The sequence below is a fragment of the Balearica regulorum genome, chromosome 3 (assembly GCF_011004875.1).
Source record: "Balearica regulorum gibbericeps isolate bBalReg1 chromosome 3, bBalReg1.pri, whole genome shotgun sequence".
NCBI classification, from domain to species: domain Eukaryota; kingdom Metazoa; phylum Chordata; class Aves; order Gruiformes; family Gruidae; genus Balearica; species Balearica regulorum.
The window spans coordinates 1,437,071-1,461,136 of record NC_046186.1 but is presented as its reverse complement, the minus strand read 5'-3'; the positions used below and the strand labels follow the sequence as shown (position 1 = coordinate 1,461,136).

The 24,066-nt window shown below is 57.6% G+C and overlaps 2 protein-coding genes across 4 annotated transcripts; one reads left to right on the top strand and one right to left on the bottom strand.

Moving 5' to 3' along the window:
* The first annotated feature begins 11 nt into the window (after positions 1–11).
* On the top strand, positions 12–11,619 carry CCDC25 (coiled-coil domain containing 25). 2 transcript variants are annotated; one of them, XR_012834969.1, is made up of 9 exons: positions 12–167; positions 2,381–2,428; positions 3,142–3,181; positions 5,621–5,672; positions 6,174–6,249; positions 6,814–6,917; positions 7,990–8,209; positions 9,266–9,311; positions 10,691–11,619. XR_012834969.1 is itself a non-coding variant. In XM_075750288.1 (9 exons), exons 1-9 carry the CDS (start codon positions 143–145, stop codon positions 10,718–10,720), a joined length of 624 nt encoding a protein of 207 aa, XP_075606403.1. In that variant the 5' UTR covers positions 12–142; the 3' UTR covers positions 10,721–11,619. The 2 variants fall into 2 exon arrangements, 1 of the variants encoding a protein (XP_075606403.1); XM_075750288.1 differs by having other exon boundaries at positions 8,007–8,209.
* A 4,119-nt stretch (positions 11,620–15,738) lies between these two features.
* Positions 15,739–21,135, bottom strand: SCARA3 (scavenger receptor class A member 3). 2 transcript variants are annotated; one of them, XM_075750264.1, is made up of 6 exons: positions 20,782–20,961; positions 19,536–19,595; positions 19,350–19,469; positions 18,798–18,896; positions 17,347–18,390; positions 15,739–16,519 (listed from the first exon to the last, which is right to left on the bottom strand). In XM_075750264.1, the coding sequence occupies exons 1-6, from the start codon at positions 20,786–20,788 to the stop codon at positions 16,080–16,082; spliced, it is 1,770 nt and encodes a 589-aa protein (XP_075606379.1). In that variant the 5' UTR covers positions 20,789–20,961; the 3' UTR covers positions 15,739–16,079. The 2 variants fall into 2 exon arrangements, with proteins under 2 accessions (XP_075606379.1, XP_075606378.1); XM_075750263.1 differs by having other exon boundaries at positions 15,752–16,519; positions 19,536–19,695; positions 20,782–21,135.
* Positions 21,136–24,066: the final 2,931 nt, after the last annotated feature.

Genomic DNA, 24,066 nt, shown 5'->3' with positions numbered 1-24,066 from the left:
ATGCGGGATCGCCCCCCGCGCGCATGCGCCGTGCTCCTTTCCGCCTCCCCGCCCTCCCCTCTGCCCCGTCGCCAGGCGCTGCCGGAGCGGGACAGCGGCAGCGTGCGGAGCCCCGGGCCGGGCGGGCTGAGGAGCGGCCACCATGGTGTTTTATTTCACCTCCAACGGTGAGCGGGTGAGGGGAGGGCGGTTAGAGCCCTTAACGGCCCGCTCGGGGCGGGAAGGAGGAGGGGGAGTGCCGGGTCCCGTCGCTGTGAGGGGAGCGCTGGGCCGCGGCCCTGGCCGGTACCTCAGTGAGCGGGGCCGTCCGGGAACGGCACGTCCTCCTGCACCCCCGTTAGTCCTACCCGTGCCTTTTTGTCAGCCTCTGGGCCGGGTTGAGTGTAAACAGCCCCGGGTTGGGTCGGAATCGGCTACGGCTTAAAGTCATTTCAGGAGGGAAGGGGCTCCCTGAGCTGAGGAGCCTCTTCTTGCTGGTTGCTGAGAGAATAGCGGGGCCCGTGAGTGACTGCCGAAAAGCTTTCTCAAGTGTACTGATGGCAGGAGTTTGAGGGGACGCATAATGCATAAATCGTCTCGTTATTTTTGCTTTAATAGAGACAAATCCCTTTTGTCGCCCGTACGACAAGGTTAGCCCCTTCTGAAGCATCAGAAACCTGAGGGTTGATGCAGTTCGGGCTGGTGATGCAGAGAATAGTACAGGAGTATTACTTTTGGTTTGCCCCCAGTCATTTCACCCATGTAGAAATGTTTTTTTACCCCTTGCCCACTGTATCCACAAGTATTTTATAGCATTGCTTTCCTCAGTTCTAGGCATGAAGTTCTTTAATGAGAAGGATTTAAGTGTTTGTCTGCTTGATTTTCCTTGGACAAGGCAAGATTTGATAGTCTTGTGAATGTTTCTTAATTTGTTCTTGGGATTTGTTTACAATATTTTTTCCCTCTGTTGTGGAAGGTCAGGCCCTTTACACACCCAAGGAACAGACACGCTGGCTGTCTTGATCACTTAGTCTGACACTCGGATGGGAACGTTTTCTGCTGATAAGCAGGCTGCTAGGGAGAAGTTCGGAGACTTTCCTGGACACGGACCCTTTTGTGGGGAGAAAAGTGCCTGGCAGAGGTGTAGGGTAACTTGGGGGTACTGGGAGCAGACAAGCTGCAGTTAACTCTGCTCATGATGTGAACGATCTCCTTTTTTTTGCAAATGATAGCTCAGCAGAGGGTTTCGGATACGTTGTAATCTGTTTTGCTGCCAGAGAGATGCCTACAATAAGATCATTGCAGTTTGCCTAAAATGTGCTGCACCGTTACTAATGTGTGTTAAATCACGTGGGTTTAAAGTAATCTTTTTGGTTATGTTAGCGTTCCCCTGCTGTTTTGGCAGGATGGGCTTTATTTTCATGGAACAATCACTAAAGCAACATTATTTTTGAGTGTTTAATTTTACGTTTATGTGTAGTGCCTGTAGTCACATTTTCTGGACTCTCCTTCCTATATGTCCAGGCTGGATTTTTTTCCCAATCTTTAACTCCCACAGGCATATAAGCCTTTCAGATATTTGAATTTGCATTTCTTATCACCTCATTACTAAATAGAAAAGTGTTAGCTGGGCTTTGTGCTAGTGATGTTGGATTTCCGATAAAAATGCCCTCAGAAAGGACTGGGTCAGTAAGCAGTTTGGGATCCAAGTCATTGCACTGCCAGAGTTGTAGCACGTAAGTGAAGCGTGTCTGCTGGTTTAATGACTTTGAAAATACGAAATTAGACACTGTATTTTCAAAGAATGCTTTTTGGAGGCAGATTTGGTCACTCACGTTTCATTTGTTTGCTCTTAGTCTTTAAATTGTGCGTTATCAGTGAGTGACTTCAGAAATCCCGCTGTGAATTCTGCTCGTTTGGCAACGGCATATGAAAAATGCAACTCTGAATTGCTGCAGCAGGTTGTTTCAGCCACTGGCTGTTACAACTTGAAGCCGACTGCTGAAGCTGTTTCACTCAAGGCCACCCAGAGAGTTAATCCCAGACTGTAAATACGATGTCACCCTTTCTGGCTCACAGACGTGTGCTTCATTGAACAGATTATACAACTACACAGATATGGTCTGAACCACCTGGATATTGAGGGTGTTTTGCCCAGAAAGCTGTTCCTTGCTGGATGGTCCGTGGAAAGCAGTGGAAACACCGCTTTCCAAAGTCCGTTGAAGCATTCGGGACAAAATCAGGAGGAAATGCAAAACAAGCTTCCAGGAGGGAAGTGGGATGGATGGATGAAGCAGTTTTCATTCTAATTTCTGTGAGCAAGGCTCGTTGGTGTGTTTGTCACTCCCTGCACAGTTTGTCCAAACCCCTTTTGATTTGTTTTCCTCTTTCTATCCCTCAGTTGTTCCTTCCGTTTACACCATTTACATGGGAAAAGATAAGTACGAAAGTAAGTACGTTAACGTAATGATGCCTAACGGCTTCGGTTTAGATTTGTGGGGATTTAAGGTAATTTTGAAAGGATGTATTTGTATGTGTTAATTCGATGTATTGTTTTAAAACCTGTCCACCCTTGCAAATGATTCTGACTCACCCCTCTGAAATCCACTGTGTTACTTTTAGTTAGGATAAATAAATTTTGTAAATCCTTCTCTGCATACAAGTGAAAACTAAATTAACTGAAAATAAAATCTGTCTAGAGAAAAATACTGTTTTTCAGGTTGTTTTTGATAACTTTTTGGAAACCAGCCTTCCATTTCCCTACTCAGTCTGTATTTTTCCCCTCTCCACTGAGCGTTTGTACTCAAACTTCCCATGCCCATCCTTTCCCTCACGGTGAAGATTACTGTTCAGTAGTTGACGTGAAACCTGGTGTCTTCCTCCAAGGGAAAAGTGTTAGCGTGGCTGTTTTGAAGACTTGCCCTGAAAATCCATTAGGTGCATATTTGAAGAAACATTTTGACCTAAAAATTTCCAAATTGCTTGATGGAGGTGTTCCTGCCGTACCTGGAGCAGGCAGGTGCAGCGTTAAAGCCCTCTTCTCTTTCTGTTCACTCACCATGCGGTGGCTGACCAAGAGCGGAGGATTCCTGCTCGATGGGTAGTTGGATTTGTTGTTGATGGGGTCCTGGGCTTTGCTCATTGATACTTTTATTCCTACAGATGAAGACCTAATAAAGTATGGCTGGCCTGAAGATATCTGGTAGGTACTGAAACTCATCGAAACAAATTGCCTTTCGTTATGCGACTGAGCCAAATGATTGTAATGACGCTCTGGCTTCCACAGGCGCTGTAGAGTCTCTTTTTTTCCAAGGCCACTTAGCACTTTAATTGCAATCCCAGGATGGAAGGTGGATTGCAGCAGAGCCAGGTGAAGCTGTTGGGACCCCATCGATTCCAGATTCATTCCCCTGCATCTCCCCCTCGACCCTCTGCTTTGCTCATCATAAGAGCCGGCCCCTTTGCGAAGCTTTTTGGGGTTTGTCTGTGTATGGAACCGCTGGAGTAGCGATAACTTTATACACAGATGTTTGTGTTTTAGAATATGGGTGCTAGTTTGCTAGTGTGTTTGGGAAATGAGCAGAGTTAAACGAGAAGGGCAGCTTGGTATTTGTAAAAGAGAGCAGCTCCTGAGTCAAGCAGGGGTAGCAGCTCCTGGATATCCCTGTGCACGGACAAGCGAAACAAGCAAAACCAAAAGACAGGGAGAGTGGAGGCTCATGCTGAAATCATGGAGCAGTCAGGCAGCGCCTGGGGATGGAGCCAGAAGATTTTTGAGCAACAGTAAATGTTGTTTGTTGGTGCTTCGTGTCACCCGCGTGTGCGCTGCGGGCATGTGCTGGCCTGGCCTGTAAAACAGCCATCGCTGTCTCGGGAGGTGGAGTCGGTGAGCAGGAGCAGAGTCGTCTGACGTTTTGATTCCTGTTGGGTGAGAGCTGTGTCTGCTCTAAGCAGGGCAGAAGGAAGCGCTCTGACACGTGTCAATTGGGTTTGGCTGGTAAGATCTCATCGGAAGAGAAAAACAAGAGAAGGGGAGTTCCCACTCCTGTTAGCAGCAGTCGGTGCATCTCTGCTGGCTGGATTACTCTGTCAGCTTTCCAGACTGACAAGGTTTGGGAGATCTTTATGAAGGATTTGCTTGCTTCCAGGCACTGTCGCACAGACCGGATTATCGCAGTTGCTGCCCTCTCCTTCGCTAACGGTTTCTAACCAGAATCGCCGTGTGGATTCTGCTCCTTCTCGCTCTTCAGGGTGGTCTTTGCAGGATGAGCTGGGGTCTCTTAGTAGAACTGGAGGCTGAATAGGTAGTATCTAACGTGCTCCATCGAGGATGTTTTGTCAGCAGTCAGCTAACTGGCAAGGGAATATTTTTTCTTTTTCTAGCAGAAGAGATTGTACTTCAGCTGAATCGCACTTTGTTGTAGCAGTATCACATTCATTTTCTGTCTCATGTTTGTCCTATCACTACGTAATTTAAGGTATATTGACACTGTTATTTAGGAGTGACCTTGAGATTCATCCTCACATTGCCTGGTCCATGAAAGTCGTCTTTTCCCTTCTCTTTCTTGTCTTGTAGCTCACACCAACATCATCCGTGTAATTTTATTTGTCGCCTAGTGCCACCTCAACAAAATATCACAGATCCTCTTGTGGAGGCCTCCTGAAAATTGTTCTCCTAACAGTGTCTGGCGCCTTTTAGACTTACTTCTGCTTAAGAGGGGTCAGTGGAATTGGGGTAGGAGGCTCAGGAGGTACAAGTGAGAGTTCAGGTGTTGGTGCTGGAGCGTTTTCTGTCTTGCAGCAGGAAGGAGGCAGCCCTGTTATGTTAAAATAAAATGGTGTAAAGAAGGGTTGGGAGCTGACATGAGACTGCTCCCCCTCTGTCCTTGGAAGTTCACAGCGTTGGAATGAGTGTTGATGAGGACAGAGGCTTAAAAATAGATGATCATGGTAAAAACAGAGTCAAGTTAGAAGAGGTTGGGAGAAGGGCAGCGGGAGCCATCAAGGAGATGAAGAGCCGTGCTGTAAGGAGGGGTTGGGGAGGAGAGGGCTGGGGGGGTGATGGAGGCTTCTGAAGTCTTGGAGGCAGTGAATGAAGTGAAGGCCGCGTTCGCCTGCTATCGGGACAGCTACCCACTGAACCCACTCGATCCTGTGCACTTCCCGGGCAGCATCGCCTGCTCCTGCTGTTGGGAGGCAGAGCATTCTACTGACCAGTGAGAAATTTGGGGTGGGTTTTTTTTTGCTCTGTGAGCTTGAGACAAGTCATGGAAGTGGTCTAAGTAGCAGTGCCTGCTGCAGAGTTCACGAGTTTGCTGTTTCTCTTAAGAATAAATAGACAGAGGAAAACACCAGATGCGTAGGCTCATCCTGTGAGTGTTGCCTGCGTGTAATATAGCATTTACAAGGAAAAAAGCGAGGGGGAAGGGGGGGTTATTTTTTTCAGTCTCCCATTGAGAGGACTGATGTTTCTTGAAGGATAGTCTTTGACTCCCTTGCCTGCTTTTAAACATGTATGTCACGAACATTTCTATACTTTTTTGTCCATGGAGTGCCTGTTTTGTCACTCGTTAGGAAGTAAATCTTTCAGATCACCATCTCTTATCCTCTGTTAAACGTGCTTTTTTTTTTAATTCTGTAGGTTCCATGTGGATAAACTCTCTTCCGCGCATGTGTACCTTCGGTTACACAAGGTAATCCTGTGACACGTATATTTAAAAATGTTAATATTCACTCGTATAAATCTGCGCGTGCCCGTTCTGCAGTGATTCCTGCGCGCAAGACTCCCTTTGCTCACGTGAATTGTTGAAGTCTGCAGGGCTCCCCGGGGCTGCAGGTAACCACCGGGGAGGGGGGAGGCTGAATTTACAGCCTCTGTTACCAAATAACCTGGAGAGGAGGCAGAAGTTTAACGTGGCCCAACAGAACAAACGGTTTCTGGCTTAACACCAAGCGTGTATGTAGGAACCATCGCTGAAACGGGGAGAATACTTTTGAGAAAAACAAGGTGCAAATCGGTTGTGGTGCTTCGAGCCTCTCCTTATAAATGCCACGGAAGACTCCAGTCTTGTAAAACGTGGAGCGGAGAGGTGGTGGCTGTGTTTGCGGGGCATCGCGCCGTGCTTCCCGGCCTTCGTGTGCTCATCGGTCCCTGCAGCGCCACAAGCTGCTCACGTTGCCTTGCTCTGTCGCAGGGGCAGACGGTGGATGACATTCCTAAAGAAGTTTTGATAGACTGTGCCCACCTAGTGAAGGCGAATAGCATTCAAGGTAATACTGATTCCTGAGAGATCGGTCTGAGGTGCTTGTGGCAAGTGTTTCTGGTCCAGACGAGCGCGTGTTTTTTGGATCAAACGTTTGTGACGTTTCTGCTGTGGTGCTCCCTGTTAATCCTGTGCACGCGGGTCTTACAGGAAGCAGATGTCGCTTGCAGCTGCTGGGGCTGCCCGTTACACTTTTGCAAGGAGGAATTTTAAATCTTTGAAATTCCCGTGTGTGCCTCCGTATTGCTGCCTGAGCCAAGGAGGCCTCGCAGTCTCTTCTCTTGCACCACCTTGGGGCCCCCTTCCATCGTAATCGCTCTTCTGGCAAAGACGGTCTCCATCTGGAGTTCGTTAACACTGCTGCAGCGCTCATGTTACTGCAGAAAATGATGTCGTGGTGTTCTTCCGTTTCACTGTAACGCTGGAAGGACTTCTTCATTTTCTTCTGTCTTGCCTAGCTAGTAATGTTTGTGACAGGAATAACTGCCCGTTTCCATGCGCACAGAAGACTTTAAGACCTCTTTCGGCAGGGAGAGAATTGAAGTGTTTCCCTCCTTTCTTTCTCCCGCAGGTTGCAAGATGAACAACGTCAACGTGGTGTACACGCCGTGGACTAACCTGAAGAAGACAGCAGACATGGATGTGGGGCAGATCGGCTTTCACAGGCAGAAGGATGTAAGTGTTTGCTGCAAGCCAGTGACGGTGGCAGACTGTAACGTTCCTGTGTTAGGAGCTGGGTGGATCGTCTTCAGTATTTGCCCTAAAGCCAGGGGAATCATCCGCTCCTGAAGGAATCATCCGCTCCTGAAGCGCAGGAGAGATCCCAGGGCCGTGTTTGGACCTGCCTGAACATCACCTGAAAATCCGTGGTTGAGTGTCAGCCTGTAGCAGAGCGTAGCCTGTACAGGATGTGTTTCCAAACTGCACCGCGGTGTAGCTGGCGAGTCTTTGCTGATGCCGAACGGTACCGTGTGTTAGTCTGTGCTGTGCGCTTGAATTTATCACCACTGAAAGCGTCTCTACAGCTGAAGAGCCTGCTTCTGAGCAGTAGTGTAATCACACGTCTGGAAGGGCTCAGGACTTGAACTTGCTGTGCAGAGGGGTCCTGGAGGTGCCTGTCACTGTGTTAGCTTTACTGTCTCTGCCCCGAGAGCTGTCTCACCCTGGTGCTGCCTCTGAATTTGTTAAAAGGCCGAGCAGCGTAGCTTTGGGGTAGGGTCAAGCCAATGCGCTAAGCTATTCCCAAGCCTGCCCTAGTGTCCACAGATAGTGTTACGCTTAAATTGTAGTTATGTAGCTTGGCTGCTGGGAGAGGAGGCTCTAGAGACGCAGTTGTTTGACTAAACCAGGTCTGTACCGGGGCAAGAAACGCTAAAAACCCCGCAGTCCACAAGCGGCACGTGAGCTTCTCTTCCCAAAATGGTCTGCAGAGACCTCCTGCCACCTCTCCAGGAATCGCCAGAGACCGGTTCTTGTCTGTTGGCCTCTTTGTTGGGGCACGTGCCGAGAAACAAAATTAGTAACGCTTATGTACTTAGTGATGCTTATGCTTATTAGCTACGTGCTTCTGAGCGTTGGGAGCGGGTCTCTGCTTGCCGTTACACAGCCTGCTGAACAGGCCTCGGTGGCAGTGATTTTCCTTAGCATCTGTTTTTGTGGGATTCAGCCGTGTGTAAAGTAAAAATAGGGTGTTTTCTTTCCGTTGAGAAAGTGCCAGAATAAAAGTATTTTTTTATAAGGATCACAGTTCTTTGCACTCCAAAGGTGAAAATGCTGACGGTGGAGAAGAAGGTGAATGAGATCCTGAACCGGCTGGAGAAGACAAAAGTGGAGCGTTTCCCAGACCTGGCTGCTGAGAAGGAAGCCCGGGACAGAGAGGAGAGAAATGAAAAAAAAGCCCAGATCCAAGAGATGAAGCGGAAGGAAAAAGAAGAGATGAAGAAGAAGAAAGAGCTGGAAGAACTTAGGTAAGTAAAAAACCTGTAGTGCCAACTCCTAACTTCTGCAGTTTTCCTCGGCGCTGGGAGAGAGTCATGGGTCAGCAGTTTCTGTTTAAGTCGGCCCAGCGTTACTCAGTGTTCAGCTGACCCGCTCTGGCATAGATGTCTGCACGGCCCAGTGATTTCCTTTGTCTTTAGAATAATTGCGTTTTCCCCATTTCTCCTAAAATAAATCTGGATGTTAAACCATTGTTGAAAGAAAGGAGTGCGTCTTTCGAAACCTGTCCCTAACTTGGGTGAAATTGGGCAAGCCCCTTGGCTTGTCATCAGGATGGGAGCGATTGCTTCTGGCTTTGCCCGAGCCTTGGAAAGCACTGAGCCTTCGCTAGAGTTCTTCAGCTTCCTCTTGCATCACTGATGTTCACTAAAACACGTGTGAATCCTCAGTCACACGCTCCTTTAAACCCAGAATGAGGGATGATGTTTTGAAATGTCATATTGACCTTTCTGTCCGCGCAGCAGCACGCGTGAGCGTGACGGCCCCGTACAGCACTGGATGTAGCCGCTGGCTGCCCCCAAAACCTCACTATTAAGCTTTACTAAGTCGTGTTTATCTGTAAATGACAGTGAAACTGGAATTTGAAAAACTCCAGGATTTTCTGAGTGATTCAACACAGGTAGAGCTCAGAAAGGAGGGCTTAGAGAAGCAGATTAAACCGAGGAGAAGTCACCAGCTGGCATGTCCGTGCTGCGGAGTCAGGGCCTGCCTGCTTACTTAACCTTGCCCCAGAGCTGCCTCTTGGCCGTCCCCCAAAGTAAAGGATTTTCTCCCTCCTGGGATGATTTAGCTGGTAGTTCCAGAACAAAAATGCGGAGGAGTCTGCGTAGTTGCAGGGGTTTGTCTGGTTGTTTTAATTAGCCAAAGAGTATGAGATAAGCAAATACTGGTCCAGCCTGCCTGAGTTCAGAAGGGAAAAAAAAATAAATTCGCTTTTCTGGTACTCGGTCCTGTCTTATGAAAACACCTCTTTGTTGGTGGGTTTTGAAAACCTATCACCCAAGATAATGTAATTTCTCTTCCAGGAGCTACTCCTCGTTAATGAAGGCTGAGAACATGTCCTCCAATCAGGTAAGAGCCGGCTGATGCCCACAGAAACCTTTTGGAGACAGCTGAAATTCAATGCGGGATGGCGCTGGTGCAGCTCCCGCATTGCGGTCTGCTTTTGGTGACCGCCGCGTGACAGAGCACATCTCCGTCACCCCTTCTCAGTGAAGGACATTGCCGCTCTCCTCCGCTTTCTGACGGGGCCCTATTGCTTTTTTGTCAGCCAGGAGGAGCCTGCGCTGCTGGAAATGTGTGTAATTCCACCCGGTCCACTTCCCCCCCAAGTGAGAGAACAAGTCGAGCTTTAAGTGGGGCACCAGGCTTGATTCTCCGTGTGAGCTGTTTGGACGTAACCCTCTTCATGAGCAGAGGGGATCTCCCTAATGGCAACCATGACCTGTGTTTGCCACCTTGTTACTTCAAGGAAAGGGGGGAAATGCCCATTTTTACCCCGAAATACGCTGGAGGTGTATGGACAACAATTTGGGGAGGGGTGAATCTAGGTGCTGAGGGGCAGAAGAGGGAACTTGAAGGGATGTGGTTGCAGAGAGCTGGGGGTCAGCCCGGGACTGGAGCAGTATAACGTGGCTGCAGGCTGGCGGTGGAAAAGGAGCCAGAGAGGAGGGAGATGAGGGGGAGGATGAGCAGAGGAGGGCTGGGGGCTGAAGCTCAGAAGAGGTCGTGGTGTGCACTGGTTGTGCCTGCGCTTTGCCCGAGGTCTGGCGCATCGGCAGCTTCCCCCTCGGTGGGACCTTGAGCAAGCGGATCTCGGAGCTCCTCTGAGTGACCCCCACTTTAAAATCCACCTTCTGCATCCTAGTCCCTGACTAACTCTTTAGAGAAGCGTGTGGGTTTCAAGAATTCTTAATTTTCTTCCTGGTTGGCGTGCACATCCCCTTTGAAACTTGAACCGGGTTGACATACGAGTGTCTCCTGACACGCACGAGCAGGTTGGCCCCAATTAGCGATGCTCGTAAGGCAGAGGCTGCGCAGGACATCTCCTCCTCTCCGCACCTGACCCCCAGCTGATGCCAGCCTGCTTTCCTTCTCCCCAGCTGGAGAGAAGCTTGGGTTGTGACCCGGGGATGGTCCTCCAGGCTGCTGGGGAGAACCTGGTCGCTGGTTCCTCCCAGGTCGCAGCCGCTGAGCTGCAATTTCAGGGAAGTGATACATCGCAGAGACAGCAAATAACAACTTGCCGTTTCACAACGCAGAGCCTCGCTCAGGGCTGTTCCCGCTCCAGAGCTGTCGTTATACGTCTGTTTGGTCTGATTTCATGGTGTTTGTACTGAAATGGCAGGAAACCGGAATAAATGACAATTCTGAAATCCTGCTGAATGCACCGTTTCACCATTTTCCGTTTTAATGTGCACAATGATCCTGATTTGTCTTTCTTCCCACAGGATGGCAACGATTCAGATGACTTTATGTAAATAAAGTCTCTCTCCTTTCTCAATCATGAGGTGGTTTGGGATGTCTTAATATGTCACCATCGCTAAGAATGCCAAAAAAAAAAAACCCCAAAAGAGTGAACTCTGACTCCGTTTCTTCAGAACCTGGTTGGTTCCTCCGGCAGCCAAACCAGCTCTGTGCCATGGACAACTTCTGAAAGGAGAAGATCTTTATGTCTGCACGTACATCTCTTTTTCAGGGCCGTGGGTGGAAGGAAGCAGCATTGACTTTAAGTTCTACAAAGACACTGATATTTATTCCAGGGAAGGGGTTGGTGTAGCTTTTAATCCAACGAGATTTAAAGAAAAGAAAACAAATCCGTGCTGTCTCACCGCTGTCCCGGTAGCGGAGTGACTCAGAAACAGTTGCCGTTAACGGCGTCACTGCTGTGAACGCGACGCTGCCGACTGCGTAACTCTTCTCTTCGCGCTGGCGCTGGTCAGCAAAGCTGGGGGATCCCTCTACAATTGGGGGGTGTAAAATTTCGACGAGCTCACAGCTGCTCTGCAGACACCCACCCCCCCCAGCCCTCGCCGGCAGTAAATCTGGTGGCTCCTCGTTAAATACGGAGCCGCCGATGATGAAGACTGAGCTCGGCTCTTGTTGCGGCCTGCTTGAGCGCACGACCCCGGGCTGCGGTATGTGCCGTTAGCACAGGATGAGAACAGCCCCGCGGCGCATTTATTTTTTCCTTGGAAAACCTTCTCTGGAGAGAAAATTTTGTGAAGCAGAGTTGAGTTTTGCGTAAGCCTGTCCAGGCCGGAGCTTTCGCCTGAGCACTCTGTAAGGTTTTGTGGATAAATCTGTACAAAATGGTCGTGGTAATTCTTGCAGCACCTGTATATATGTCACGATTAAATTCATACCGTGCCGGTAAAAACGTGCTGCCAGGCGGCAGTTACCTGGTGTGCTCACGCCTCTGAGCAGGAGCGGAGCCGAGAGGGTCTGCGCAGCGTCTCGGGCAGCAGAACGGCACGCAGAGCGCGGCCGTGCTGAGGGGGGACGGCACGAGTCTGCCCCAGCCCGGTTTTGGGGTGCCACTCTGGGTGCTGCAGACTTGCCTGCGGCCTCGCAGGGTGGGAGCTGGGGAAAGAGCCCCTCTGCCTCCGGCCTTGCTTCTCCTCGATGCGGAGCGAGGATGTCTCCTGGCACGGGGGGGGGATTTTGGGGAGGGAAAAGGCAAAAGGGGAGCATGCCTTAATGACCTGAAATCTTAACAGTCTCATCAGAGAACGACTCAATTATTACAGGAAGAAAAACCTCCCCTGCTCCAAGGGCCAGGCCCAGTAACGCTGCACTTCAAGTTACCGTCCGTGGTTCCCAGCGTCTGGCCCTGCCCCCAGCCCTGCGGGGCTGGGGAGAGCGAGGGCGTCCAGGCCCTTCTCAGCCCCCGGCTCCTTGCTGGGAGGAGGATGGCGATGGTGGGCTGTGCATCCTCTTGCTTCTCCTGTCCTGAACCCGGGGTGACTCCAGCTAACACCCCCCCAGGCTCTCCTCAGTGTCCCACCTCTTTAGGGACCCGATGTGCAACCCCCCGCCACCGGTGCTGATGGGGAAACTGAGGCACGGTGCAGCGACTGGTTTTCTTTCCCCTCCCAGCTGCCCCTGGCAGAGGCAGGGGAGAAGCCAGGAGTCCGGGAGGATGGCGGGGGGCGAGGAGCTGGGGGCACCCAGCTGCCAGGCCTCCCTCCTCCCCGCCATCAATGGGCCCTTTCATGGGACGCGGGTGTGGGCCGGGGCCGGCGACCCGACAGCCGGTCCTGAGCTGCGCAGCCATCAGCAACGCCCGCGGCCCTGCAGCTGCCGACTGTTGTGCTTGGCTGCGGCGCCCGCCACGGTGCCCGCCCGGCTGCCCCGGTGTCCTCCGGCAGCTACTGACGGGTGGTGGCCCCTCTGCATCGCTGCCCGTGGGTCGGTGTCCCCAGCACCCTGAGCATCGCTGCCCGTGGGTCGGTGTCCCCAGCACCCCTCTGCATCGCTGCCCGTGGGTCGGTGTCCCCAGCACCCCTCTGCATCGCTGCCCGTGGGTCGGTGTCCCCAGCACCCCTCTGCATCGCTGCCCGTGGGTCGGTGTCCCCAGCACCCCGAGCATCGCTGCCCGTGGGTCGGTGTCCCCAGCACCCTGAGCATCGCTGCCCATGGGTCGGTGTCCCAGCACCCTGAGCATCGCTGCCCGTGGGTCAGTGTCCCCAGCACCCTGAGCATCGCTGCCCGTGGGTCGGTGTCCCCAGCACCCTGAGCATCGCTGCCCGTGGGTCGGTGTCCCCAGCACCCCGAGCATCGCTGCCCGTGGGTCGGTGTCCCAGCACCCCTGAGCATCGCTGCTCGTGGGTCGGTGTCCCCAGCACCCTGAGCATCGCTGCCCGTGGGTCAGTGTCCCCAGCACCCTGAGCATCGCTGCCCGTGGGTCGGTGTCCCAGCACCCCGAGCATCGCTGCCCGTGGGTCGGTGTCCCCAGCACCCTGAGCATCGCTGCCCGTGGGTCAGTGTCCCCAGCACCCTGAGCATCGCTGCCCGTGGGTCGGTGTCCCCAGCACCCTGAGCATCGCTGCCCGTGGGTCGGTGTCCCAGCACCCTGAGCATCGCTGCCCGTGGGTCGGTGTCCCCAGCACCCTGAGCATCGCTGCCTGTGGGTCGGTGTCCCCAGCACCCCGAGCATCGCTGCCCACGGGCCAGGAGGTGCTGGGTCCACACCACCCTTCCACGGGGCTGTCCGGGCCAAGCCGTCGGGAAGGGCAGGGATGGTGAGAGGTCCGGCAGCCCCAGGTGCTTCGCTCCCACCCCACCGACCCGCAGCCGCCAAGAAAAACCCCCTTGAAGGCGATCGGCCCCAGCTGCCGTCAGCGCTTCCCGCCCGGCCCTTTCCCGCCTCCGCTCCTTGTTTATTTATTAATCCTTTTGCTCCCAGCTCTGAAATCCCATCGCCCACCCTCGCTGCCGCCCAGAAAGCGCAGCTCTGCCCGGTGCCGGGGGGGGAAAGCTCTGCCCTTGCACATTTTTCGCAGGCCGGGGAGAGGAGGCGGCCGTCCATCCACAAACATTGGCAGAGCCGCTGCTCCGTGTTATGCTAAGGCCGCTCCCCGGCCAGATGTGCCCCGGCTTTCCGCAGACGCAGGAGTTTGGGAAGGGGTGAGGAGGTCAGGGTGGGGGGTTAGAGCACGGCCAGGTCCCACCTGGTTTGGGGAAACTGAGGCACGGAGCGGCGGCGGGCATGGCCAAGGCTCCGGGAACCCCGCCGCACGCAGGTGGCGCGGGCGGATGCGCCCGGTTCGTTAAGACCCAGCGTAGGTGCTGGGTGCCGGGGGTCAGCGCGGCAGAGGGAGCACCCGCTCCTGGCACCCGCACCCCGAGCAGCACCCGCACCCCGAGCAGCACCCGCACCCCGAGCAGCACCCGCAGCCCAGCTGTGTGCCTCCGGCGTGCGACCATCCGGCGCACGTGGCCGTGTCCTTGCCACAGGCGTGGGTGGGAATCGCACGAGGACTCACTGCGGCGCAGCACCCACGGCACCGGGGGTCCAGGACCCCGAGGTGGGCTGGCGTGGCCCCAGCACCGGGCAGGTTTGCAGGGTGCCCATGACCTGCGCCCCCAGCACCGGGCAGGTTTGCAGGGTGCCCATGTCCCCCCCCAGTACCGGGCAGGTTTGCAGGGTGCCCACGACCCGCGCCCCCAGCACCGGGCAGGTTTGCAGGGTGCCCATGTCCCCCCCCAGTACCGGGCAGGTTTGCAGGGTGCCCACGACCCGCGCCCCCAGCACCGGGCAGGTTTGCAGGGTGCCCACGACCCGCGCCCCCAGCACCGGGCAGGTTTGCATCCTGTCCCTTGTCACCAGCTTGGGACTGGGGTGCCCCCCAGCAGCCCCCCCCAGGGGCTCAGGGCTCTGTCCTGGCCCAAGCCCCAGCAGCGCTGCCCCAGCCCTGCCCAGCCGCTGCCCGGGGGTCTGTCAGCCTGTGCCCCATCTGTGTAACGAGTTGTCAGGTCTCTGCTCCCCCCACCGCCCCCTGCTCGGAGCCCCCCCCAGCCCTGCGCTGCCTCTCCAGCCATGGCAGCTACAAACCAGGGCCGGGGCTGTGCTGGCCCGTGTTAATAACCAGCCCCGGGCTGTTTCTGCGATGAAAACAGGAAACTGCTTTGCCAACAGCAATAAACCGCCCGGGCGGCCGGATCCTGTGCCCCGGGCAGGGCTGGCTGGGCACGGGGCTCCCCGGGATGGAGGGGACGGGGACCACGGGGCCGGCCTGGCGGTTATCCCCAGCGCCGTGATGCTCTTGGCACCCCGACCCCAGCTCGGGTACCTGGGGCTCCGGGCACCCCTCTGCTCCGGTGGGGTTCCCCCAAAGCGCTGGGGACAGGCAGGGAATCCCCGGGCAGGGGCGGGGGGGGGGGGGGGCTGAGGTTTGGGGGAGAGCCTAGAGCCCCGTCTCTCACTGCCAAGGGCATGGGGGGGCTGTGGGGGTCCCTGCAGGGGGGGAAGCGCAGCTGTGGTGAGCCGGGAGGGGGCTCTGCCGGGGGGCAGGAGTGGGGTCCCCACCAGAGACCGCGTCTCACACGGCACACGTGCACACTCGCACACGTCTGCATGCACATATGTGCACACATCTGTGGGCACCCTCTGCCTGCGGGCCTATACGGGCGTGCATAAGCCTACGCGTGCACACGCATGCCCACTCGCGCACACATGAGCACGTGCAGTCACGCGCACACGTGTACATGCATGCTCACCCATGCGCACACACGCACGTGTGTGTGCACATATATGCACACTGACTCATGCTCACTCATACACGCGTGCACACGCGTGCGCGCTGACTCGTGCACATTCACGCCCACACGTGCACGCTCATGCGCAGCCACGCACGCTCGTGCCCACACGGAAGGTACACCACGCTTCCCCCCACCGCTCGCGCCCGCCGCCAGCGGCCCTTTGGCTGCGGATGCTCCCCCGGCGCACCCCCGGCCCCCCACCCCGGTGTCCCCAGCACAGGAGCCGCCCGTCCCCATACAGCTTTATTGTGTTGGGAGTACACTGGGGGGGGCAGCGCGGGGTTTTGGGGGACGGAGGTGGCCGGGGAAAGGGAAAGGGCACAAACCAGCTGCACCCCATCCCACGGGAAACCCGGGAATGGCCGAGCCCAGAGCCCGGAGCCAGCAGCATCCCTGAGAGCCGGGGACCAGCCCCAGACCCTCGCACTGCGGGGGGACCGGGACCCCTCTGCCCCCCCCATCCTGCGAGGCTCTGCCTCACACCCCTGCGGGGGATGCTCTGAGGGTCCGGGGGGGCGGCGGTGGGGACCCCCCCCATTCCCGCCGCCCTGGTGCCCTGGCTGGCAGCAGGCTGGGTTACTGTCCTGGGGGGCCGGGGGGGCCCGGCAGCCCCGGGGGGCCTCGCAAACCGGGGTCTCCCTTGGGCCCCGTTGGGCCGGCCTGGCCCACAGCCCCGGGGGTCCCGGGGAGTCCCGGTTTGCCCTGTGGGCCAGGGGGTCCCGCCGGCCCCGGCACCCCAGCCGGCCCTGGGGGTCCGGGGTCTCCCTTGGGTCCCCCCTGTCCCCGGGAACCGGATTGCCCGAAGCTGCCCTTGGCACCCTTCAGGCCAGGGAAGCCTTTTAAGCCCAGGGGACCCCTTTCGCCCTGGGGGCCAGGGGGTCCTGGGGGGCCGGAGGGTCCCTGGGGGCCCGGCGAGCCCAGGCTGCCTGCGTCGCCCTTCTCTCCTTCGCTTCCTGGGGGGCCCTTGACGCCCACGTCGCCCTTGAGGCCGCGGGGGCCCGGGAGGCCGGGTACACCTGGGGGGAGAGGAGGGGTGAATAGGAAATATGGGGGGACAGCACCCCAAAGTGGGGACAGAGGGAGATGCCCCAGCCCTGCAGCCCTTGCTAAGACCGGGATCAGCTGAGCCTGGCTCCCCCAGCCCTGCAGCCCTTGCAGTGGGCTCCAAGGACAATTGGCATTGCACGGGGGCACGATGCTGTGGGGCCACCACAGGGCTTCCCTTAAAACCAGATCCAGGAAATGGCTGGGCTCGTTAATTAGGACAGCTCTGTAACGATGCAGATGTGGTTGCCATGTGGCTCCAGGCTGGGTGGTCCATGGCGGAGCAGGAAGCTGCTGGGGTGCCCGTGTGCTCCGTGGAGCCCGTGGTGGAGCTGCTCCCCTGGGTGGATGGAGATGTCCCCAGGCCACCCAAGCCACTGGGGGAAGCTTTGGGCACCCTCGTCCAGGGGCAGCCATGCTCTTTCCACCAGGACCAGCAAGAGGGGTCACTGGGACCAGTGTGCAGGCCAGCCATGCTGGAAGGACGTGGGTCACCTCCCCGCTGTCCCTGTGTTCCCATGCAGGGACATCTCTGCAAGCCGAGGGCACGCAGCTCCATCCCCAGGACACCTCTGCATCCATGGGCAAGTGTCTGGGTGCCTTTCTGTGCATCCCAGCATTGCCTTGGCCTCAGCAATGGTGGTTTGAGTCCTCCACAGTGCAGGACACTCCCAAGGAGCCCAGATCCCACCATGCTCAACCACAGAAGGAAGAGCCCCCAAAATTGCCTGCCCAACACGCCGAGCTCCAACCCACCCCAGGCAGGGCTTAGGTTGTCCCCCACCAGGATGCACCTTACCTCGTAAGATGGTGATGTTTTTCAGCATCTCCCCATGCCGGACATCCACCACCTTCATCTCCTCCATGACCATGGACAGGTTGCGGATGTCAAAGTCCAGCCGGGCGCTAAGCAGGCTGTAACGCTCCCGCAGCAGGTCCGTGGTGCCCTGGACCAGGCTGAGGGACTTGTTCAGGTAATAGAGCTCCTCCGCGTGGGTATGGAAGCCCAGGGTGCAGGAGAGCCGCACGTCATCCAGGTAGCGCAGCATGCTGTGGACGTGGCTGTCAGTGGCGTTGATGTTGGCAAAGATGGTGCTGATCTCGATCTCGTGGGAAGTCATGCGACCTTCCAGGGTCTCGAAGCGCTCGGCCGTGCGGTTCTGCGTGTACCTGTTGTGGTAGCGCAAGTCGTTCATGTTCTCCTCGTGGTCATCCAGAAAGGAGGAGATGTTGTCCAGCTGCAGCTGCAGCCCCATCACCTGCAGCACCAGGTCATGCATGCTCTCCGAATTCTGGCCGACCTGCCGAACCGCCGCACCGACGCTGCCTTGGATGCTCTTCACCAGCTCGCTGGTCTTGGAGGAGGTGGCCCGCAGGCCGCTGAAGAGGCGGGTGTAGTTCTGCCACTCGGTGACGATCTTCTGCAGCATCAGCGTCTCCTCATCCGTCTTCCTCTGGATGACCTGGATCCAGTCGGAGGTTTGCCCCAGGGTGAAGTTCATCTGCTGCATGGCTGCTCGGACATCGTAGCGCTCCTGGGTCAAGCCCTTGAGAGAACTGTCTAGCTGGGAGGTGACCACCTGCCAGCCCCCAATCTGGGCCAGGAACTGCCCCAAGCTGTCGTTGACCTGCCGGATGGAGAAGGAGCAGTTGTCCACCTCGCTGGTGATCTTGTTGCTGGTGGACGAGAGCTGATCGTGGGTCTTGGAGGTCCGGTCGAGCAGGATTTCTTGAACCAAAAGCATCTTCTGGATCTCCTCCAGCTCACCCTGCAACTTGGTGATCTCCTGGCCCAGCTGTCCTGTCTCGTGGCAGAGGGAGCAGTTCCCTGAGGTCTTCTCATCTGAAAGAAGGGCAGACGGGTCTGTTACCCCACCCCATTCCCTCACTGGGCGTGGAGACCCTCCTGCTGAGGAAGGAGCCTCACCATGGTTTGTCCTTGCAGACCCTGGAGATGGGCACTGCGGAGCCACCGCTGGGACAATCCTGATGCCACCAGCATCCCACCCTCATCCAGCTCCTGCCACCTCTGTGCGGCAAGTTCCCCAAAAAGCCCAACACCACCAACACCACCCTCGGGGTTGTACAGTTGTCCTTTCCCAAAATCCTGGGAGATAAGCGGGGGTTTGGTTCTAGGGGAGCCCCAGGACCTGAAAAGCAGAGATGCTTCTACTGGGTTCTGCTCATCTGGAGAAATACATGGTGCTGAAGCCTGGAGAAGACCTCCAGGTCCAAGTACAAGCCACTCACCCAAGCCCTGGAGGTCCTCCTGGATGGATACAATCTTCTTCTCATAATAGGTCTGGGCTGAGCTGATGTCGCTGGAGATGGAGTCGACTTTCTTGAACACTGTGGAGGAAAGGTGGAGGGTCAGGGAGGTGGGCAGGCACCGGGCTGTGAGTGTCCTCCACACCTTTCCTCCTACTTTGTTCCCTGGCAAGGAGGGTGGCCAGGACTTGAAGAGCTGGGTGGGTGGTGGGTGCTGGGTTCACAGGGTGGGTGTCCCAAGGGGCTTTTGGGTTTGGGGTTTGGCTACGGTCTACAAAGCATGTCTGGGGGGGAGTCCAGCCCTGGGGAGCACGCCATCCCTCTGCTGAGGGTAAAGCCATCCCCTGGCGAGGTGGCACCATGCACAAGGTCCCACATCCAACCCGGGGGCAGGTTGAGGGGGGGGCTGGATGCTCCTCTCCATGGCTGGGTGCTCAAGGTTCTTTGGGGGAGCCCCAGCATCCCCGAGGGGCTGCCTGGAGGAGGGCAGGAGGGGAGGCAGGAGCTGGACCTCCCAACCCTGCCCGTGCTCACCCAAGGCAGCCAGCACGGTCACGGCCACGATGAGGAGGATGGAGAAGATGTAGAGGACTTTGACGGCCGTCTGGAGGGAGAGGTTCTTCTGGCACCGGCTGCAGCTGGTCCGTGCCCTGGCTGAGCGCAGAGAGGGGAGGATCAGGCCCTGCCGCACCCCCTGCCCACCCCGGGGAACATCCTTACCGCTCGGTCGGTAGCTGAAGGTCGGCATCTCCTCTTCCTCTCCTCCCGTCGGCTCGTCTTCTGAAAACCAGCACAGGAGGGACATGAGCTGCCTGCACTGCCGGGACCCCACCTGCTGCCTGCACTCTCCTGCTCCCAGCCCCGAGGATGCCGGCAGTCCCTGGGAAAAAGCTGGGAAGCCACACGGGAGCCATCGCTGCCCCCCCTCAACTGGCCAAAGCCCGGTGGCACCAGCCTGTGGGGACGCGTCCCCACTCCACCGCCTCGGCTGGGACCCTTGCACTCTGAGCCCGTAAACTTGGGGAAATTCGGTTGAATTTGGCCAAAAAGCAGGTGATGGAGAAACTGACAGCTCCTGGCTCCCAGCCCCGAGGGGCTTTGCGGCTTCCCAGCCCCTTCTTGCAAAAACCGTGGGGGCAAAGAAAACCTATGTGCCACCCCAGCCAGCACCCAGCCCGGACCCCCTACCCGGTGGGAGACAAGTTGGGGTCCTCCCGCAGGGTGGGAAACACCATGGGCTGGATCCCACCCGTGGCCCCAGCACGGGGGATGTGCTCAGCGCCAGTACCCGACCCCGAAGGAGCCCGGGACGGGGGGATGGTGACTCCCCGCCAGCTCCCCAAAGCTCCCCGGGAGCTGTACCATGGCCAAGAGCCCCCCGCAGCCCCCCACCAGCCCAGACACCCCCTGCCCGGGGCCTCCCCATCCTCCTCACCGGCAGAAGGAAGGTTTCCAGCCAGGGGTGCCGTAGGGGGGCTGCAGGCACGGCCGGAGTGACCGCGGCACCGGCATCCCCTGCTTTATAAAGCCCGGCCTCCCCCACGTAAAAGCGGGCAGGGGGGCAGGAGAGGGGCGGCGGGCGGGGGGCTCGCTGGGCTGGGGGCGGCAGCGATTCCCTCCGTCCTCCCTGGCATGGCCCTTCGCTTTTCTGCTGCCCTAAATTTTGCTTTTCTGCCCCACCGAGTCAACAAGTGATGGGATCTGAGCAAGCGGGGGAAGCGCTGCCGCTGCTCCCGGAGCCCTGGCCACCCCCCCACCTCCGCTGTGGGGGTCCCTGGCCCCCGCCATGAGGAGACGCTGCCCGTGGGGAGCAGGGGTGCAGTGGGATTTGGGGGTACATCTACCCGGTGCCGGCTGCCCCCCCAGCTCCGCTGCTCCGGCACAGCCGTCCCCTCCTGTCCCCCGTGCCACCAGCCCCGCTCCTCTCCCCCCGGCTCCAACACCCCCCCGGCTGCCCCCCACTCACCTCTCATAGCCCCCGATCTGGGGGGGCGGTGGGTGCAATCCTGCACCGAGCCAGGCCTCACCACCCCGGTTCCCGCATCCGCCCCGGCACGTCTCTTCCCGGCGAGCGTCAGCGAGAGGCCAGCATGGCCGGGGCTGCTCCCCGCCGCCGGCCCCCCGCTCCCAAAAAACTTCCTGGGGAGCCTTCAAAAACGACCACGGTGGTGGAGCATCCCCACGGCCACCCACTCGCCCATGGCCTTCTGCCCACGCGGGACGGGGGACGGCAGAGCCCGGCCGGGCTGGGTGCCGGCCACCGAAAGGCGAGGGAGGTGCTGGGGTTTGTGTGGAGAAGAAAGCCTGGTCCCGCGCCCGCCCTCCTTCCCTCCGGCCCTAATGGCTAACAAATGTCTGGCCAACGCCAGGCCCTGCTGGGCCCGGCCAGGCCGGCCTCACTCAGCCTGGTTTTGGGGGGCCTGGGGTCTGGGGAGGGGGTCTGGGCCTGGGGAGGGGGTCCTGATCTGGGGAGGGGGTCAGGGCCTGGAGAGGGGGTCGGGGTCTGGGGAGGGGGTCTGGGGAGGGGGACGGGGCCTGGGGATGGGGTCCTGATCTGGGGAAGGGGTCCTGGTCCAGGGAGGGGGTCCTGGTCTGGGGAAGGGGTCCTGGTCCGGGGAGGGGGTCAGGGCCTGGGGAGGGGGTCTGGGGAAGGGGTCCTGGTCTGGGGAGGGGGTCCTGGTCCGGGAAGGGGGTCCTGGTCCAAGGCAGCAGGGTTCAGGAGTCTGACTTAGGGAGGTGAGGGGCTGGGGTCAGGCTTGGGGGTTTGGGTACGTGTGTCTGGGTCAGGGAGATGGGGGCTGGGGGCTGGGGCTGGGGTCCCGAGTCTGGCCCCTGGACCTGGGTGAGGGAGTTGGGGTGCTGTGGTTCAGGGTCTGGGGTCCTGCCCAGGACCCAGGGTGCTGTGGTTTGGCTCTCCGCTTCTGGGTTGGAGCGGTGGTCCCAGGTCAGAGACATGGGGCGGGGGTCCCATGGGGGTCGGGGACGTTCAGGGGTTCCTTGCCGAGACCCCCCCTCCCCACCAAGGCTCTCGTGTCGGGCTGCTGCTGCCCTCTGCTGAGACCCGGCCGGGCTCCCAGGCTGCCTTCCTCCCCACACGGCCTCCCTCCTCCTCCTCCTCGGGTCCCCCCGGCCACCCCTGGGTCACCGAGGGGGATGGTCTCCAGCCGGCCAAACCTCTGCTACTCCTGCGGCAGCCCCCAGGCCCCTCTCAGCTGGGTTACAGCAGTTGATTTTCTACGATACTCCCCGTAGCAGCACCTGCCTACCCCCTCCTCACTCGGACGTGGCTCCTGGACATCACCGACTCGTGGTTTGGGGTCCTGGGGCCTCCCCCTCACCCCCCTGGCCATTTCTGGGAGCGTTTGTGGGGGTCTCTCTGCTGCTTCCCCAGACTTTCCCCACCACGTCGTACCGGGGAACATGCCAACGTGTATCACGGCAATTGTTTAATCACCACACGCGATGCTCTTGCAGCAGCTGCGTCCTCTGATACCCCAACCCGTGGCATCTTTTTGGGGTTCACGAGGTGGCTGCTGGAGGATGCTCACTGGCAGCTGAGCTCTTCTTCCCACCATCCTCATCCTCGGCAGCTGCAGTTTGCTGCTCTTCCTCAGCCCGTTCAGGCCGTCCCTGATGACTCAGAGCCGGTGGAGCCGATCCAGGGATGTCCAACTCAGCCGATCCCGGCTTCCTTCAGCTGCAGCTATTTTAACCGCCGCCTTGCTACGGGATTTACCAGCCGGCTAAACGCTGGTGCTAAATCAGCGGCGGGGTTGTTCTCTTGCGTTCGTGCTGACTCAGCGTTTAGGCTGCTGGCTCTGCGGCTGCAGAAGGGCTAAATATACTTCTGCTGGGGTGGCAGATGGGTCCCTGCCACGAGTCCCTGGGCTACCAGCCCCTGGGCTACCTGCCATGCCCCAGATCCTGCCATCGAGTGCAGCTCTTCACTTGGGGGTCCCCAGGTGAGCCCACAGCTCCCACCGCGCTGCTCCTCTGGCTTTAACCAGCTTATGGACCGGAGCGTGGGGTTCGCAGGGTCTGAGCACTCAGAGGGCTTGTGGTCGCCCTCCATTGCCTTCAACACTTGGTTTAATGGTTGGACGTGATGATCTTAAGGGTCTTTTCCAACCTAAATGATCCTGTGATTTCTATGATTTTAAGTAGCAGAGAGGCTTGGAGAGCTACAACCTGAGAGATGGAGAGGGATACGGACCCACAACCCTTTGAAGACCATGAGGAGCATAAGGTCATCACCTGGAGGTCACTAATGGGGGTTGAGACTTTGGGTGTTGGACACTGGTGGCTCCTCTTTCCTCCTCCATTGATCCCAAAGGCTGCTGAGGCTCGAGATGGGATTCAGTTGGGCTGGTTCAGCCTGGAGAAGAGAAGGCTGCGGGGAGACCTTAGAGCCCCTTCCAGTCCCTGCAGGGGCTCCAGGAAAGCTGGAGAGGGGCTGGTGCCAAGGGCAGGGAGGGACAGGCCAAGGGGAATGGCCTGAAGCTGCAGGAGGGGAGATGGAGATGGGATGGGAGGCAGCAATCCTTCCCTGGGAGGGTGCTGAGGCCCTGGCCCAGGGTGCCCAGAGAAGCTGTGGCTGCCCCTGGCTCCCTGGCAGTGGTCAAGGCCAGGTTGGATGGGGCTTTGGGCAACCTGGGCTAGTGGAGGGTGTCCCTGCCCATGGCAGGGGTGGCACTGGATGGGCTGGGAGGTCAACGCTGTTCTCAGCCCAAATCCAAACCACAAGCTGCTATGGAGAAATTTAACTCTATCCCAGAAAGGAAGAGGAAAAGCAAGAAAACTTGTGGGTCAAGACAAAAATCATTTAATAAATGAAGGAGAAATAGAAAAAGACAGAAATAGATAAACCAAAGCAAGGGACACCAAGGCCATCGCTCACCAGCTCCCATGGTCCTGAGCAAAAGCTGGCCCAGCTCCCCCAAGCCCGATGGGTCTGGGGATGGTAATACCATCCCAGTGCTCCCAGTGCCATTGAGGTCACAGCTGGAGAGCCCAGCACCATGAAAAAAGCCAACTCCATCCCAGCCAAAACCAGTATACCCAGCAAGTCTTCCCTCCCTGCGCTTGAACATCATAGCAAGAAGAGGTTGGGCATTGCTTAGTCCTGCCTAAAAGCCCCCCAGTCCTGCCTAAAAGCCCCCCAGTCCTGCCTAAAAGCCCCCCAGCAAATCCAGTACACCCATTTTCACCCCATAACATGAGCCGGAACACACGGAGACAGCAATCTCATGGA